Source organism: Pezoporus wallicus, unplaced genomic scaffold, assembly GCF_028554395.1.
Source record: "Pezoporus wallicus isolate ANWC-B61680 ecotype Strahan unplaced genomic scaffold, APGP_CSIRO_Pwel_v1 scaffold_2696, whole genome shotgun sequence".
NCBI lineage: Eukaryota > Metazoa > Chordata > Aves > Psittaciformes > Psittacidae > Pezoporus > Pezoporus wallicus.
The window spans coordinates 1,216,065-1,231,024 of record NW_026637439.1 but is presented as its reverse complement, the minus strand read 5'-3'; the positions used below and the strand labels follow the sequence as shown (position 1 = coordinate 1,231,024).

At 39.8% G+C, this 14,960-nt stretch overlaps 1 protein-coding gene across 2 annotated transcripts in view; it reads left to right on the top strand.

Moving 5' to 3' along the window:
• HOMER1 (homer scaffold protein 1) overlaps positions 1-9,674 on the top strand; it is an 88,070-nt gene extending 78,396 nt beyond the window's left edge. For both annotated transcript variants that reach the window (XM_057405454.1, XM_057405453.1), the window contains exons 8-9: positions 698-778; positions 5,992-9,674. In XM_057405454.1, coding sequence (XP_057261437.1) covers positions 698-778; positions 5,992-6,180 — 270 coding nt within the window. In that variant the 3' untranslated portion in view covers positions 6,181-9,674. The remainder of the gene's footprint in view (positions 1-697; positions 779-5,991) is intronic.
• The last annotated feature ends 5,286 nt before the right edge of the window (positions 9,675-14,960 follow it).

The following is a 14,960-nucleotide window of genomic DNA, read 5'->3' as shown; positions in this document are numbered from 1 at the left end:
TGAATTATGCTGAGCTGTTGGCTGCAAAGAGAATTTACTGTACAGAGTTCTGGAAGGTGAATATGTCCTTCCAGGGAGAAGTACTTAATAGTTTTAAGTTATACATTCTAGTTTCATTAACTGTTTCTATTCTTGTCTCCTAAGTTAAGAAAAGGGTTCTCTTCCGCTCACTATTTTATCTGTATTTGTTATTTTTATATCTTATTACTTTCTTCTTGCCAAATTAAAGATACCATTTTGTTTAGACTCTTTTTACAATATCAGTGGTCATTTTTTTGATGCTCAGTGCTGCTGCTAGTGACATAATGTGCAGGTCACAGGTGAAAATTGGATCTTTTTCTTGGGAAAAAAAAAAGTAGGGTAGATTCTAATAGAATTTCAAGTATAATATTGTTTCTCTTAATTCCAAGGACCCTTAATTTTCCAGGAAAAAAAATATTTCAGATCTTTTGTATGAGAAAGAAAAACTTGGACTTTTACAAAAGAAAATATTGTTTATTCACAAAGGAATCACTGATTTGGGACTGTGATTCATGAGTATTGAGAGCACAATTTAAACATGTGCTGAGATGGGCGGTAGCCAGCTGCCAGTTTTGTTATCATTGCAATGGCTTGATCAGGAGAAGAAGCAATAGCCAGCTTACCTGCAGCCAAGACAGGTAAGGTATCGCTAACAAGGTTGTTTCTTCTCCCTTAGGAAATAGAAGGATTGAAACAAGAAATCGACAATGCCAGAGAGCTCCAGGCACAGAGGGATTCTCTGACCCAGAAGTTACAGGTGAGCTATACTGTGTCATCTTAATTTAGAGAGAAGGGAAAAAATGATCATTAAGTGAGCAGTTCACATCAGCAACTTGTGGTATATTCACTGAAGGTGCCAGATAAGTATGTAAGTTAGACTGCATTGCAAAGTGGTAGGCTGGGATGATCCGTAGGAATTTGTATCAAAATTTCTGCCTTCTGTATGAAGTTGTTATTTGTACCTGAGGGAACAGACCCAAATTTAATTTACAGGTCCACAGAGTACTCTCAGGCTAGCAGATGTCTTTCAACAGTACATGTCCTGGGCAGTTCTGGTCTCATTTTCATTGGAGTGTCTTGCTGTAGGTCTTGTGTGCCACTGAAACCGTCAGGCTGTATATCATCAGCTTGGATAATGATATATATGGAATGAGTTTATTCAGCTTTTAAACATGCCCTGAGAAAGTAAAGGTTGAAGGCCTCACGTGTAGTACAGTCTTTAAAAACACTCTTCGACATTTTCTTGGAATTACTTAGAATCACTGTGGTTTTATTGGATTTTGTGGATTGTTTCTTTACTGTGTGTAAAGCCAGATACCTCAACTTTACCAGAATCAGTGTGCCCTTAGTACATTCTCCTGTGCTGCCTCTGTCAGTTGCTGAGCTGAGCAATCAGCACATATGCATGGTGAACCAAAGCTTAGATGGGTTAAATTCTGAAGTCAGACATCAGAAAGTAAATAGGAGTGCAAACTCAGGTATTAAATAGCTCCAAATCTAAAGTGCTGAAATACCACCCTCGCTGTTCTGTGGCACAACCTAAATCATGCCCCATCAGACTAGCCACAGCTTAAAAATTATTAAGTAGTTATTCTTTGAAATGTGTTAACGTGAATAGGAACTTTCTTCAATCTCATTTTAGCCTACAGAGTAAACCCCATACGAAGAAAATTATTTTATTCATTTTTCCCTGTTCATAAGTCAAATTACTAGGAAAAAGTACGCTATTTAAACAATGTTTAGGGGTTGCCTGTTCCACTATTCAAAAAATTGTTGTTGGCTTTAGGCTAAAGATGGGAATTTTCAGCTGAAAAAGTACTTATCTGAGAGGCTCAAAAGGGAGATTATAATGAAAGTTGGAAATTGTTCTAGCAATAGCATATGCAATAATTTCAATGTAAGATCATATGAAAAATAATACTGAGCCAGGAATGAGCTATCCTCAGCAAACAGATTTATGAAAGACTAGTAAAAGATTGGAGATTAGAAAATGAAAAGTTTTTATTAAAATTTTATTTTAAAAAGTCAGTAGCTTCCTTTGGTACATCTTTATTATGGATTTATTGTCTATATATGTCCATATATGTCCATATGTCATGTTGTAGGTGATGAGTTTCTGAAAATAGGTCTGCATGGTTCAATTCATGTAAATTTAAAGCTCACTTAGGATCTCAGTTAAAAGTTGCCTTTCTTAAGCTTAAAGTTTATTAGTGACCTAATGCAACCTGTCTTAAGACATCTGGAGTGTTTGCTTTGCTGTAATTCTCCTGCTTCAATTATACCAGCCTACTCTGAGCCACCCTACAACTGTGACATCAGTGAGATGGTGTTTTCTTCTGTACCTCCAGACAAACCTCCTCACATCTGTTCACTTAGTTGACTCGTCATCTGTTTTCAGGGTTATTGTCTCCAGGGTCTGTGCTCTTTTTTTATTGTGCTGTATTTTTTCCCTCTTGTGTCTGCAAATGGATTATGTAACACTAAAATAATTTGGAATATACTCTGTATGAAGAATGTGCTATACCAAGAAATTATGATTTCAAGGTGTGTTGCAATTCTAACACACTCATACAAGGGAATGAATTAGAAATCCAGTTGGCAAATTCCAATGAAAAGCAGTATGTTATCACTGTGAAAGGTATGTATTGGGGCCCTTGTTACTCAGTAATTCCATTAGCAATGTAGAGAAGGCATTCAATGAATAATGACCAGTGTGACTCTTAACAGTAAGTCAGGATATCTTTATTACTATGGCTGATTCCCAAATATAGCTGTTGTGTATGGTTTGAATATTTTATTCAGATCCTTGCACTGAATTCTACAGAAGATGATTACAATGCAAACAACAAACAATAACTTGTTAATAACTTACTTCTTTTCTAGAAGAAGACAATGTTTGAGAAATTATTGTATCCGCTGTAAGAGGGCAAAATACACTCTGCAAAGGGTTTGAATGTATCAAAAGAGTCAGTTTATTGTTAGCTGAGATTAACTGCAAATAAAGTAAAATGACCCAACTAGGGAACAGATTACATTACAGGGACACCTCTGCACTTCTTCCAGACGTAGACTTGTTTGTAATAGGAAACTGCACATGAGCTGCACATGAACTTGTAATGCAGTACTATTGAAAAAAAATATCATTAATATTAGTCTAGAGTAAGTAAGTGTAAGGATCAAATGTAAAATTTGGGAACAAGCATTTTCCAGAAGTTAAAAGCAGCAGTTCCTTGTGTATTTCAGTTGATTCTGCTTCCCCTACATCATTAAATACGTTAAGCATCAGTTAAGGAAAATAAAACAGGAGGAAGTGTGGGAGAAAGTCTGTCTGAGGAAATGTTTGGGAAGCTAAGTGTAAATGGATTAGGAAAGAGATATCAAGAATGGAATGTAAATAAAATATGAAAGCTGGAAGACTGAACAAAAGAATGGATCTCTTCTTTGAAGACATGCAGGGCAAGAACTAGCAATGGAGAGTTGGTCTGTGGCTGAATATGGATGGAAGTGCCTATGTCTAACACAAAGCTTTTGGTTTTACTTCGGTGCTACCACCCTGACAGCTCACAGCAGAACATACCTCAGTTTGTGTGTCTGAAGAGGACCTGAAAGATGATCTTCAGCATTAGGTACAGGCCAGTGGGATACACTTCAGGCCCAAATATCACAAATATTGTGATATATGTATCTGTCCGTTTTTTCTGGAGTGGTCCCTTTCATCACTGGCTTGTCTGCTTATAGAAATTATTTATGTCTGGGGTAAGAGCAGTGGCAAGGAGAGTTTCTAGAGCACACAGGTTTGATGAGTAGAAGAGGAGCGGTGACAGGAGATACAGGACATCTGAGTAAACATTGACAAACAGTAGTCGGTTTTGTGTGAGCTAAACAGAGGACTGTGTTATTCCTGCATAGCCGAGAGGACTTTAAATTTCCCTTTTAGGCCTGTACTGCAGTCACTTGGTCTCAGAGGGTCTTGAACCTGTGCAGGCATTATACTAGGTAGTACTTGTCAGTACCCAGTTTGGAGGGCAGGAGTAGGCTCAGTGAAAAAAAATCATTGGAGGGAATGGCTGGGTTATAATCAGCTTGTTTGTAGCAGGAGTGGTGTAGCAAATCACTATATAAGCGTACATGTGTTTTAATTGCTCCTACAAATATTCTTTTCAGTTAGCTTCCTTTAGTGCTTTGGTAACTATATTGCCAGTGTTAAACGGTTTAAACTAATTCTTCTCTTGGTCCTGGCAGCAAGTGTTAATTCCTTCTTCCATCTGTGCTGTCCAAGACCAGTGCCCAGAACTCTGTAATTTTTGACTTGCCCATTTACAAACAAGAAGTAAGGGAGGTATTGCAGTTCATCTTGGACATAACCCTTGGCTGCACAAGCAGCCAGAGATACAGGGAGATCAGGTTCTCAAGGATCTGCCGCCTTCACTTGCACCACTGCAGAGGTCCTAGAGCTCTCCACCACTCCCGAGACTGGGAGCCAAAACCAAGCACTGGCCACATCACCCCATCCCTCCACTGACCAGGAATGTAGCAGCCAATTGATGCTGCCATCAGACTCCTCACGAGTGGAAACATGTCTGGGCCACAGACATTGACGCAAGGCTGCCATTTTATACTTGCTACTCTTGGCTGTATCAGTCAAGATGTTTCTTATGGTTAGCTGAGATCTTTCCAGTGTAAACATGAATATATTTGTTAGCTTTGAAGGGAGACAGAAGAATCATAACAAAACAAACTAGTGGGAGAATGGGAGGGCAGAAAAAGGAGTCCCTTGCACTTGGCATAGTGGCTGCTGCTAAATCAGCCATCCTATGGCTGTGTGAAACTAGTTGTTGTAAAAACTCAGAGCAGGTCCATTAAAGCTTTGTGACACAAAGCCATTGTTGAGGGAAGCGGTATTGAAAAAATGTTAATGTATGTAACGTATGTAAGTGGATGAATTCACTATGCACTTTTCAAAGAATGGCTCCACAGGGCGTATGGTTTACTGAAAACGCTCTCCCTCTGCTGCCTGTGAAAGCGTTTCTCATAATGGAAATTAGAAAGTTTAGCATGAATTTATGAGATGTGCAATGTATGGGACAAATGACAGTATGTTGTTCCAGACCCATACGACAGCCAAATTAGTCATCTGATAGAAGAAAGAGCACCTGGTTTATACAGAGCCGGATGGCCAGGACCTCCATCCCTAGTCAGGCTCTGGGATGGAGCTGGGCCTGTTCAGGGTCAGATCTTTTCACCTGTGTGTAACACAGCACCACCTTGTCTCCTTTCCTACTGTATGGGACCAGCTTGTCTCTCATGCTTTCCTGCTCCCACAGGTGCGCTGCTGTGGGGCAGGGGTTGCTCTGGGGCACCCTGCAGCAAGACAAAATGTTCAGCTTACGCTTGCTGATTTAAATTTGTCACAATTGGTGTCACCTTGACATCAGTCTTGCTAGTTGATGTTTCTGTCTTAATTTTCAGGGTGAAAAGGCGTGTAATGTGGGACAGGAATAAAGCAGTACTCCTCCATCCATAAAGCAGTATACTGAATGGGTTTCAGTATGAGATGGTTTAATAGGAACTGTCTCCTTGAGTAATTCATGTAGTCTAAATCAGCTCTAAATACTTGAACTTAAGTAAACCTTTGAGAAGCTGTTTTCAGTAGGTGGTATGTTTCAGAATGATAGAAACAGTAATTTACCAGAGTAAGTATATTACCATCCATTATTTACTGACTAAATTTTATTCTTCTCCAAAAGTTTCTGACCTTCAGATGAATTACTGAAAAAATGGAAGAATTGGCAGTATGTATGCGATCATAATAAGTATTTGGGTTCTGGTTTTGGCTTAATGGAAACTGTAAAGGGCTGCAAATTGTTTTAGAAAACCGTTGACAAAACCAGCACATGAATACCAACAGGAGGTGAGACTGCTTTCTCTTTGCAGGCAACACAATTAACATGTTATGTATTTTCTCTGAAGGAAGTAGAAATTCGAAACAAAGACCTGGAAGGCCAGCTGTCTGATCTAGAGCAACGTCTGGAGAAAAGTCAGAATGAGCAAGAAGCATTTCGCAATAACTTGAAGACACTTTTAGAAATTCTTGATGGAAAAATATTTGAACTATCAGAGTTACGAGATAACTTGGCCAAGCTAATAGAATGCAGCTAAAGAAAATGGGTTTTCAGTGCCAATCAGTTTAAAGATGCACTGTCTCTCTTCATAAGACTGTGTTGGGCTCTGCATCAAAGTTGCACAAAATTAGAAATTGCTCCTCTGAGAGGGCTTGTTTTAAATTTGAGTCATATTTCAATGTAAAATTTAGAACTTACTTAGCAGTATCTCAATTTAGAAAAAAATACAACAAAAAAACTTGAATTACAGATTACCTCCTTGTACATTATTGGCCACAGATACCTTGAAAGATACCAACAGTAATTGAATGCAATCCTTTTCTAATTATGAGTTGTGGAAGAATTAGCAGTGTCCCAGGTCACTTCCCCTTTTTGGGATAGAAACAATGTAGGTTGTCTGCTGTTTTATTTATTTAAGATATTTAATTGCTGTGTTTTGTGCAAGAACTTAGTGATGACAGCCCTTTATTTTGTTGTTTTTAATAATTTCTCAGGATACTTTGCACTGTGGAGAAGCAGTGCCATTACCAATTTATTCTTGCCAGGAGTGAGAGAGAGTTGCATCTTTAATTGAAAAAAAGTTACTATAACTGCTTGTATAAAGTTCTTCTTTGGGGGTTTTTTGGTTGGTTGGTCTGGAATTTTTTTTTTTTTAACATATATATATATGTACACACACACACATATATATATATCTATATACTGAAAGATATGGTATTTCTTTATGGAGCTTACTCTGGTGTTCTGCAATATTGTCCAATGTAAGGTTTACTTTCTTATATGAATTCCATGTAATTACAGTGAGATGCTATCTTCCACTTAACTGTATTTTGAAGCCAACCAGTGATGGAAGGTGAGTCCCCAGAAGAAAGGGAAAAGAAAAAAAGGAAAAAAAAGACAAAAATCCCCTGAGAATTTTAAGTGTAAAATTTGACGTGCGCAGATAACAAAGAATAGCTAGTTATTTGTTTTCTGGCCTTGATACATATGTTGAATATGTATGTTCAGATTAACTGTTACCCTGTTCTGCAGGAGACTTTTTTGGAATGTCTCATGAGTTTCAGGTCTTGTGAATAATGGCTTATGGAAAGTACTGTTTTATTACAGATTGCTTTAAAGGCATAGAGCTATTGCAAGGAATTGGTCGTACACTGAACTTGTCCAACCAAGAAAGCTGCTTGTAGAAGTTTTGTTGTCATAGCAAACTGAAATGGAGACATGTTTACTCTTTTATGGTCTTCATATCACATCTTAATTGAAAACACACCAGGCAATATTCTGAACTGTTAACTAAATGTTTAAAAACAGAAATTGAATTCAGTTATCCTCAGTGAGCAGGTTTTAAAGTTGTTTTGATGTAATTTTAACAGACTTTTGGCAAACACACATGTCTTTATATAATAGATATATTTAAAAAACAAAAACCTCTTTGAAAGTTAAGCCAAGTGTCATGCATCTTGCATCAAAGTACATTCTCGCCATAAACTGCTTGTAATGCTGAAGAAGGCTTTTTTAAAATGAATGAATGTCAGAATTCAGAGTCAAAAGATGCATGGACCTTTGTTTGCTCCCCAGATTAATTTGAATGTTAAACATGAAATCTAGCTGCTTATTAAATTTGTACAACAGTTTTCTCCACTTAGAGACTACTATTCAAAACTAGAAAATATAAGTTTGTTTTCACGTGTGTACCGTGTGTATATACACCATGTAATACACACAGGTTCTCATTTTTGTTAGAAATACATGCTTTATTGCTAAAATACTGGGGTTATTTTCTTTAGAGTGATTTATCAGGTCTCCCCTGACCAGTCAGGAAAATGGTTTAGGTCAAATGCTAAACCGTTGTGTATTATATAGTATGTAATGTAGACAATGTTTAAGTTTTCTCCATATTTTGGGGGTATTTTCTCATGTATTTTATTTATTAAAAGGGTGGGGGGAGCTTGGTTCAGCGTGCTGCTGGCTGAAAACTTACTTTGTTGTGAGCTACATGTTTTGCATTTGGTGGATTTTACACGGTGGTGTGTTTATCTTCATCATGTCCAGATGAGCAGATACTACCATTTTTTTAATTTTATTGGGGATGTTTTGGCCTGATTCTCCTGTCACTTTAGCTGCTGTAAACCGGATGTGTCCTTGATGTGTCCTTGTGTTATGACAGCTGAATGTCAGTAAGATTCAGTTGTCCTAACATCTGTGGAAGTACAAGGAGAATCTGGCCTGTTGATGCTCAGTGGACATAATAAGGATGAAGAAAGAATAAAAACACAAAACGTTAATGATGGAATAAATGTAATATTATTTTTAATGATATTATTGACTTTTTAAGGATACTATGTCATTTACATGTGGGAAAATAGTGGACAGAAATATTTCCACTTAAATTTTGTGACTATGTGTGGTACATGAGTATTTCTATGTATACGTACACACACATATGTATATACAGAACATGGAAAAATTTAGATGTGCACATTTTTAATATTTTCCTATTGAAATTAAATTTAAAATTGGAAATTGATATTTGAGAATTTCTTTACTCATAGAGTAGATATGCTTAATTGTTTTTTTTTTTTTATTTTAATAGTACAGTTATGGAGGACTGCACCTTTGAATTCCCAAATAGTTGCCAAACATAAATGTGGGATAAGGTGGACGCACGTGCACATATAAATAAAGTCCTATTGCTAAGACTATTTTTAGTGTTTATGTACAGTAGGTGAGTGTTTAGAAGTTGCAATCTAAGGTTCATACTTAGGTGGCTATACCTACTGTAGACTCTCCACTTCTGTTTTAGAATGGAAGTTTGCCCACTTGGAACATTACTTTCCCAGAGACAGGTACTATACATCTGTGGGAATATATATAGGAGGAAACAGTGTCTGAGTACTATAGCCTGAAAACATGACCATGAACTTGCACTGTAGGGGAGAGCAGTCACATTGTGTATAACTTCTTATATGGCAACTACAGTGTTGTAAAAAAAAAAAAAGCGGAATTACCAAAAGCCTAACACATACCCAACAAAAAAACCAAACCAAACAAAGAAAATAAAAAAAGAAAACTCAAAAATGCAGTTTTTTATTTTGAAATACACTTGCTGTTCTCCGGCGAATGTACTTTTACTGTTTATTTTTTAATTAACTCTTTCGCAAGTGTGTGCAAGTGATAGCAGCAGCTACCTTAATCTTTCAGGTGCTACTGGATTTTGCATTATTAGTGTGTTATGTTGTGAAATCCTGACTTTGACATAAAAGATTTTTGTAAGTATATCCCCATCTGGATAGTTAGTTTTTGGAGTGTCTTGTTCATGATCCATATGCCTCAATGATCCAGAAATTGCATTTTTCTATGTGGAAAAAGTAAAACGTGTGAAATAATGTGTACAGACTGGGAATTCCTTTTCCTGGCTAATATATCCAGGAAAAAGGAGGACAAAATGAACTGATAATGCAGAAATGCTGTTATAAGGTCTCTGAGAAAATACATTTTCAGGTAAAATAAAAATAAATAAAGGGCTAAACCAGACGTAACACTAACAAGTATTCTTTAATGCTGTCGGTGGCATTCCCAGGATAATTCCTTTAAAGAAAACCACACAAGAATGAACAATGCATCAGTTAAAAAATAATACTTTGGGATGTGTCTTGTCAGTTATGAAAGATTTCTGATTTCTGCTCATTTTCCTACCAGTTAGGGATTAACTTCAGGTTTACCTTCAGTAAGAGGCTAACCCTCAATTTGTTCTGTCTTCTTTTATATTCTGTAATGAAGAGTGCTTTATGAACACCGCATTCAAAAGTCAAAATCAAAGCTTGTTTTCAGAAATACTGCACGGAGAGAAGAATGGAAAACTGTTGCAGACCTTAATTCTCTGCAGAACTGTGGATGTCAGTAAAACCACTTAATTTGGTTGGCTGCAGAAATCATGTATCTTGAGGCCAAAGATAAACCTGATTAGAGATTAGGTCTGGATGTCAGATCACAGTTAAAGACAAGGAACAGCATGAAATTTCATCCAAATGTGCGCATTTCAGCCTCAGTAACTGGACATGTCAGTGAAGTGCCCCCCTATACATCAGGTTTTTTTCAGGAAACGGACCTGGCCCTGCAAAGCAATGTTCAGATTGTCTTGTTTACGTATTCTTAGTAGCGCTGCATGTGTGCGCTACTTCTGAATGGTGCTAAGCAGAGGACACGTCAACGAATGACATACTTGTAAAAATCTATGGTTTTGCTTAGTAGCGTTAGTCCCTTGTTTCACTCCCCTTATTTCAGAAAAGTAGGATTAGTTTTCCTCATTATGCTAAACATTTGGGAACAAAGAACAGAGTTTTGTGTTAGGTCCTGAAGTCAGTTTGGCTCATGTCCACTCTTCTGGCCGTGCAACATAGCCAGAAAGCAGGTGCCAGTGCTTATATCACAATACCTCTATAGACAGAACCGTATGGGGTCTCGTAGCTTGCCCTCCACAACTTCTCAGGGACCTGTAGCTGCCCGTACTGCCTCTGCAGTACTGCCTCTGGCAGCTCATCCTAGGACCAAAGAAACAGAAGCTTAATTTGTACCCGCTTTCTCCCTCATTGCCAGGTCCTGCACAAGCAAAGCTCAGCATCTGGCAGTCTGTGTCATTTTCAGACACAGCCATGGGCAGAAAGAGCAACCATCAAAGATGTTTCCGATCTGGGGGGAAGTGCAGAGTTGTCAACAAGATTCCTTTATGTGTAACTACATGGGCAGGAATGGTTTGCACAGCAAAGGACAGACCACCTGAGCTGTGCAGCAGGTAGGAAATGTTCATTAAAAGGGATTTTGCTTTCCTTAGGCATTCGCAGCCTGATAATAATGAACACGCCTGGCTTGCCCCAAAACTCTGCTCTGGTTGCTATAGGCTTCCCAAGGTCAGCATTAGGCATGTGTGTCATGAACACAGCCGACATCCTGACAGTCTGCAAGCCCCTTCAGGTCCTTTCAGCCTTTTCACAACTCTAGAGGTTTGGTATCGGTAGTGTTTGACAACACTCCTTGTTTTTTCCTGTCATCAGTTCCCGTCACCTGTGGTGTCTGTGTAACAAAGTTCTGAGGTGGATTTGGGGATTTTTCTTTTAACTTAGAAGCAGTTTCAGACCTTGTCCATCTCTTCTCTGGGGATGTTCATCTGCTCTCATCCAAGTCTCATCTCACTGCATGGCCCCAGCAGTGTCAGCTGCTTTTGCTTCAGCTGCTTTTGCTTCCACTGGATTGAAAGTAGGAACCTAGAAGTTTTCTTGGAAGAGAACTTGCATTTCTGTGACTGGTAATTCTTGAAGATGAAGAATTCTTTTCCTAGTAGATCAAGAAGGAGGCAGAGCCCACGACCTTCACAAACAATACAAGCATCCCTGTTCTAAGGGGAAGGGAAGAGCTACACTGACAAGGTATGTTTAAGTACAATCTTTGTGTATGGACTTCCCCTTTTTGAGTTAAATACAGTCATGCAGGTATTTGCAACTGTAAGATTTTCAGAGAGGGAACAAGAACTTGGAAATCCTGATTCTGGATTGTAGTTTGTTAAATGATGACAGGAATTTAAACAAAACAAAAGTGGGAAGCAATATGATCTTGTACTTCCCTGCAAAGAGAGACATCGCAGCCCTTACCTGTGGCTGGAAATGTAAAGATCAAATCTACTTTTTCTGCATGTGAATACACTGGTTTTTTTTTTGTAATTCCAGCAGTGTTGTTTCTGAGGAATCTGCAGCAACAGGAACCAGAAATCTGTCAGTGAAAGGCACAGCTCTCTATTTGACTTCCACTTGGTGAGAGGAGCCAGGGTAATAGTGTGTATTCAGTGACTCAGATAGTACCTAGTGTGAGCATCCTGCACCTAGTCCCTGCTGCTGAGGCTCCATGCTAAACCCTGCTAGCCGTGTGGCAGCCAGCCCAGTCACAGCTGCACTTGCTGCCCTCAATATCTGTCCCAGAAGCAGCCCTGGAGGATTTGTTGCCCTTTGTTCAGAAGCTGCTGGTTCGAACTGCAGACCTGTCACTACCAGTTGAACCTTTTTTGCTCCGGAGATGTTTGGAAATACCCTTGCAGGGGAAGAAAACAGAGGGGAAATGTAATTCTGCAGACCTTAAAGATGCAGGCTAAGTGCTGGGTTGATGTAAGCACCTTTTCACCACCTCTTTGAAAAAAAATGATGAGAGCTTTATTCGGGGTGGTTATTGTTACCAGTTGAACCCTCAAGTCAATGCTTGTTTTATCCCATAGTTCTTGTATTTTTCCCTTTTTCCATCTATGTTGTTTTGACCTGCATAACATGGAGCAGCCAAGCACATGCTTGTAATGAATGTAATACAGTCCTGAACTGCTTTTGGAATGAAACACATAAACATCCAGTGTCCTGTGCACTAGGCAAGCACATCAGCAACCCAAACAAAAACCACATAGACGATACCTGTAGGTATAGGGTGCTGTCTGTTGTGCGTGAACATCTCCTAGCCTCAGCAAAGGAGTCAGCCAAAGATGCCAAGAGAAGAGGCAATGAGGAAGCATGAGGGATGTTCTAGGCAAGTATTAACTGAATCATGCCGCAAGGAAGTACTTTGAATCAAGGCTCGCTAAAGCAGAGAGCAATGAAAGTATTTTCAGAAGAAAGGAGTCCATGTGCTTTTTATTGATGATGACTGCACTGCAGAAACAGAGAATTCCTCTAAGGCGCGTGTAACTCCTCAAATCAATACACAATAGTATGTCAGGATTGGCAGGCTGTTTGCAGAAGAAATGGAGCTGATTGTCTTGCTAAAACAAAGGGATCATATACCGGGCAGCAAACATTCTCATCTAGCCAGAGGATTTCTGCCATCAGCTAGGAGAGGAGACAGATCTTTTGCAAAGGAATTACAGCAACATCAGGAAACTTCCCTTCTTAGAGCAGCAGTACAAAGATGAGAGCGGAGCTCTGTGCCACTGCTGCAGTGCGCAGGACACTGAGCCAGACTGGAAAAGCTACCTGCAAGACTTAACTCGTGTGGCCCTGTGGGACGGAGAGGTACCAACTGTGCTGTAGGTTCAAGGGCTTTTAAGGGAATTGTGGCACTTGCACCCAGTTGCAGTAATGAATCTGTAACAATAAAACCCAGAGGGAATGAAGGCCTCGGGATGCAGCAGGAGTCAGCCCTGTGGGTAAGCAAACACACGATCTCCACAGTAACCCTGTTAGAGCAGAAGGTTTATTACAGGATTCAAGGAAACAGATCATCCCCCCCTGGACATGACATTTCAAGTCTCTCTTTCGAAGTGCTGCACCAGAAGAGGGAGCTGCTACTTGAGGAAGTTGTAAACTGGCTTTCATAGCCCCCATATGCATAACTGTATGTCATATATTGAATAAAAGCTGGGGCATAGCTACTTGGAAAGTGCTGTGCCAAGGGATCAGGCATTCATCAGCTGAAAGGTCTTGACAGAAGTGAAGAAATTCTAATCTACAGTATTTCATAGTGTTAGGAGTTTTTTTAAAGGACTGCTGTTTCAGTGACCTGTTGATAGGCTGACAGCATCGTAGTGTCCCTTTATGAAACAGCTAGGCTCTTTCCACTGGGTGAGCTCCAAAAGGAGCAGGAGCCAAATGATACATATAGTCATTTAACCAGGCTGGTACTGACGACGTGTTGCTCAGGACCACCCCTGAAACCTTGAGTACCAAGTTAAGAACTGCAGCAGGTTCATGTGTCTGGGCCTCAGAAGGCAAGAAGACTTCAGATCTGTTGGGCAGCTGATGGCTGGGAGCAGAATCCAGGCTTATCCCAGGTGCCTGACAGAGCAATCGTGACGAGTGCTGGTTGAGACAGTTTCTGTTTAAAGCTTCTTATTGTGAATTGAGATTAAAAGCCAAAGATTTGAAGGGCTTTTTTTCTGTGAAATGGGACATAGCGTCGACCCGGAATTGTACCTACTTTTGAGTATTTAAATGCGTTTTAGTTGTAATCGATGCTAGTTTGTGCACAAACCTAAGCAAAGCAAGCCCCGGTAGGCAGTGCTGGGCTATGTTCTCCCTGAATACATAGCCTGAGTAGACACAATGGTTTTGGTTTTTTTTTTTACAGGGTATGGCTTGGTTGATTTTAATGAAGATGACAGACTTACTTATCTATCTCCTGAGCAGAGCTTTTGCTCTATCGGTCAGCAGTGTTTAACTGCTGCTGCCTTTGACTGAGGCGAGTCCCGCACTCCTCCCGTCACTTCCCAGAGTGGGTTGAGCAGGAGCAGACATCTTCCAAGTGTCGCTCACGAGCGTGCCGCTTTTCTCCATCCGGTGAGTGCTGCCCATGAGCACCAGAGGGGTGGCCCAGGCGGGGTCAGACCTCGCCAGCGGCACCAGGTGCCACTGAGCCCCGCTTCACGTAAAGCTGCGTGACGGAGCAGGGGTGCGGGTGCGGGACACAGAAAGCGCTGCTGCAGAGCGGGTGGAAATAACTCGCTCATGCAGTGGTAGTGGGCAGGAGAAGAATGAACGCGTGCTTTAGCGTTGATGATACTAGCTATGAGAAGCCTCAACCAGTAGGCACTGCAGTGGATCCCTTGGAGAGGAGGTGACCTTCCATCAGTAGAAACCTTCAGGAAACTATTATGGGAATGACACAGGTATATGTTCTCCAGCAAAAAAAAAACAAAACAGGATAGGATGTGTGATTTTAAAATATTTTTTATATTGCTGATTTTATTTTGAATGCCAGTTCTTGTTTTCAACATGTGAACATTTGAAACCAAGAGCAGTGTACAATGCCTTCTTTGTCAAATTGTTTTTGCCAGACTCTGTCCACTCCAACATT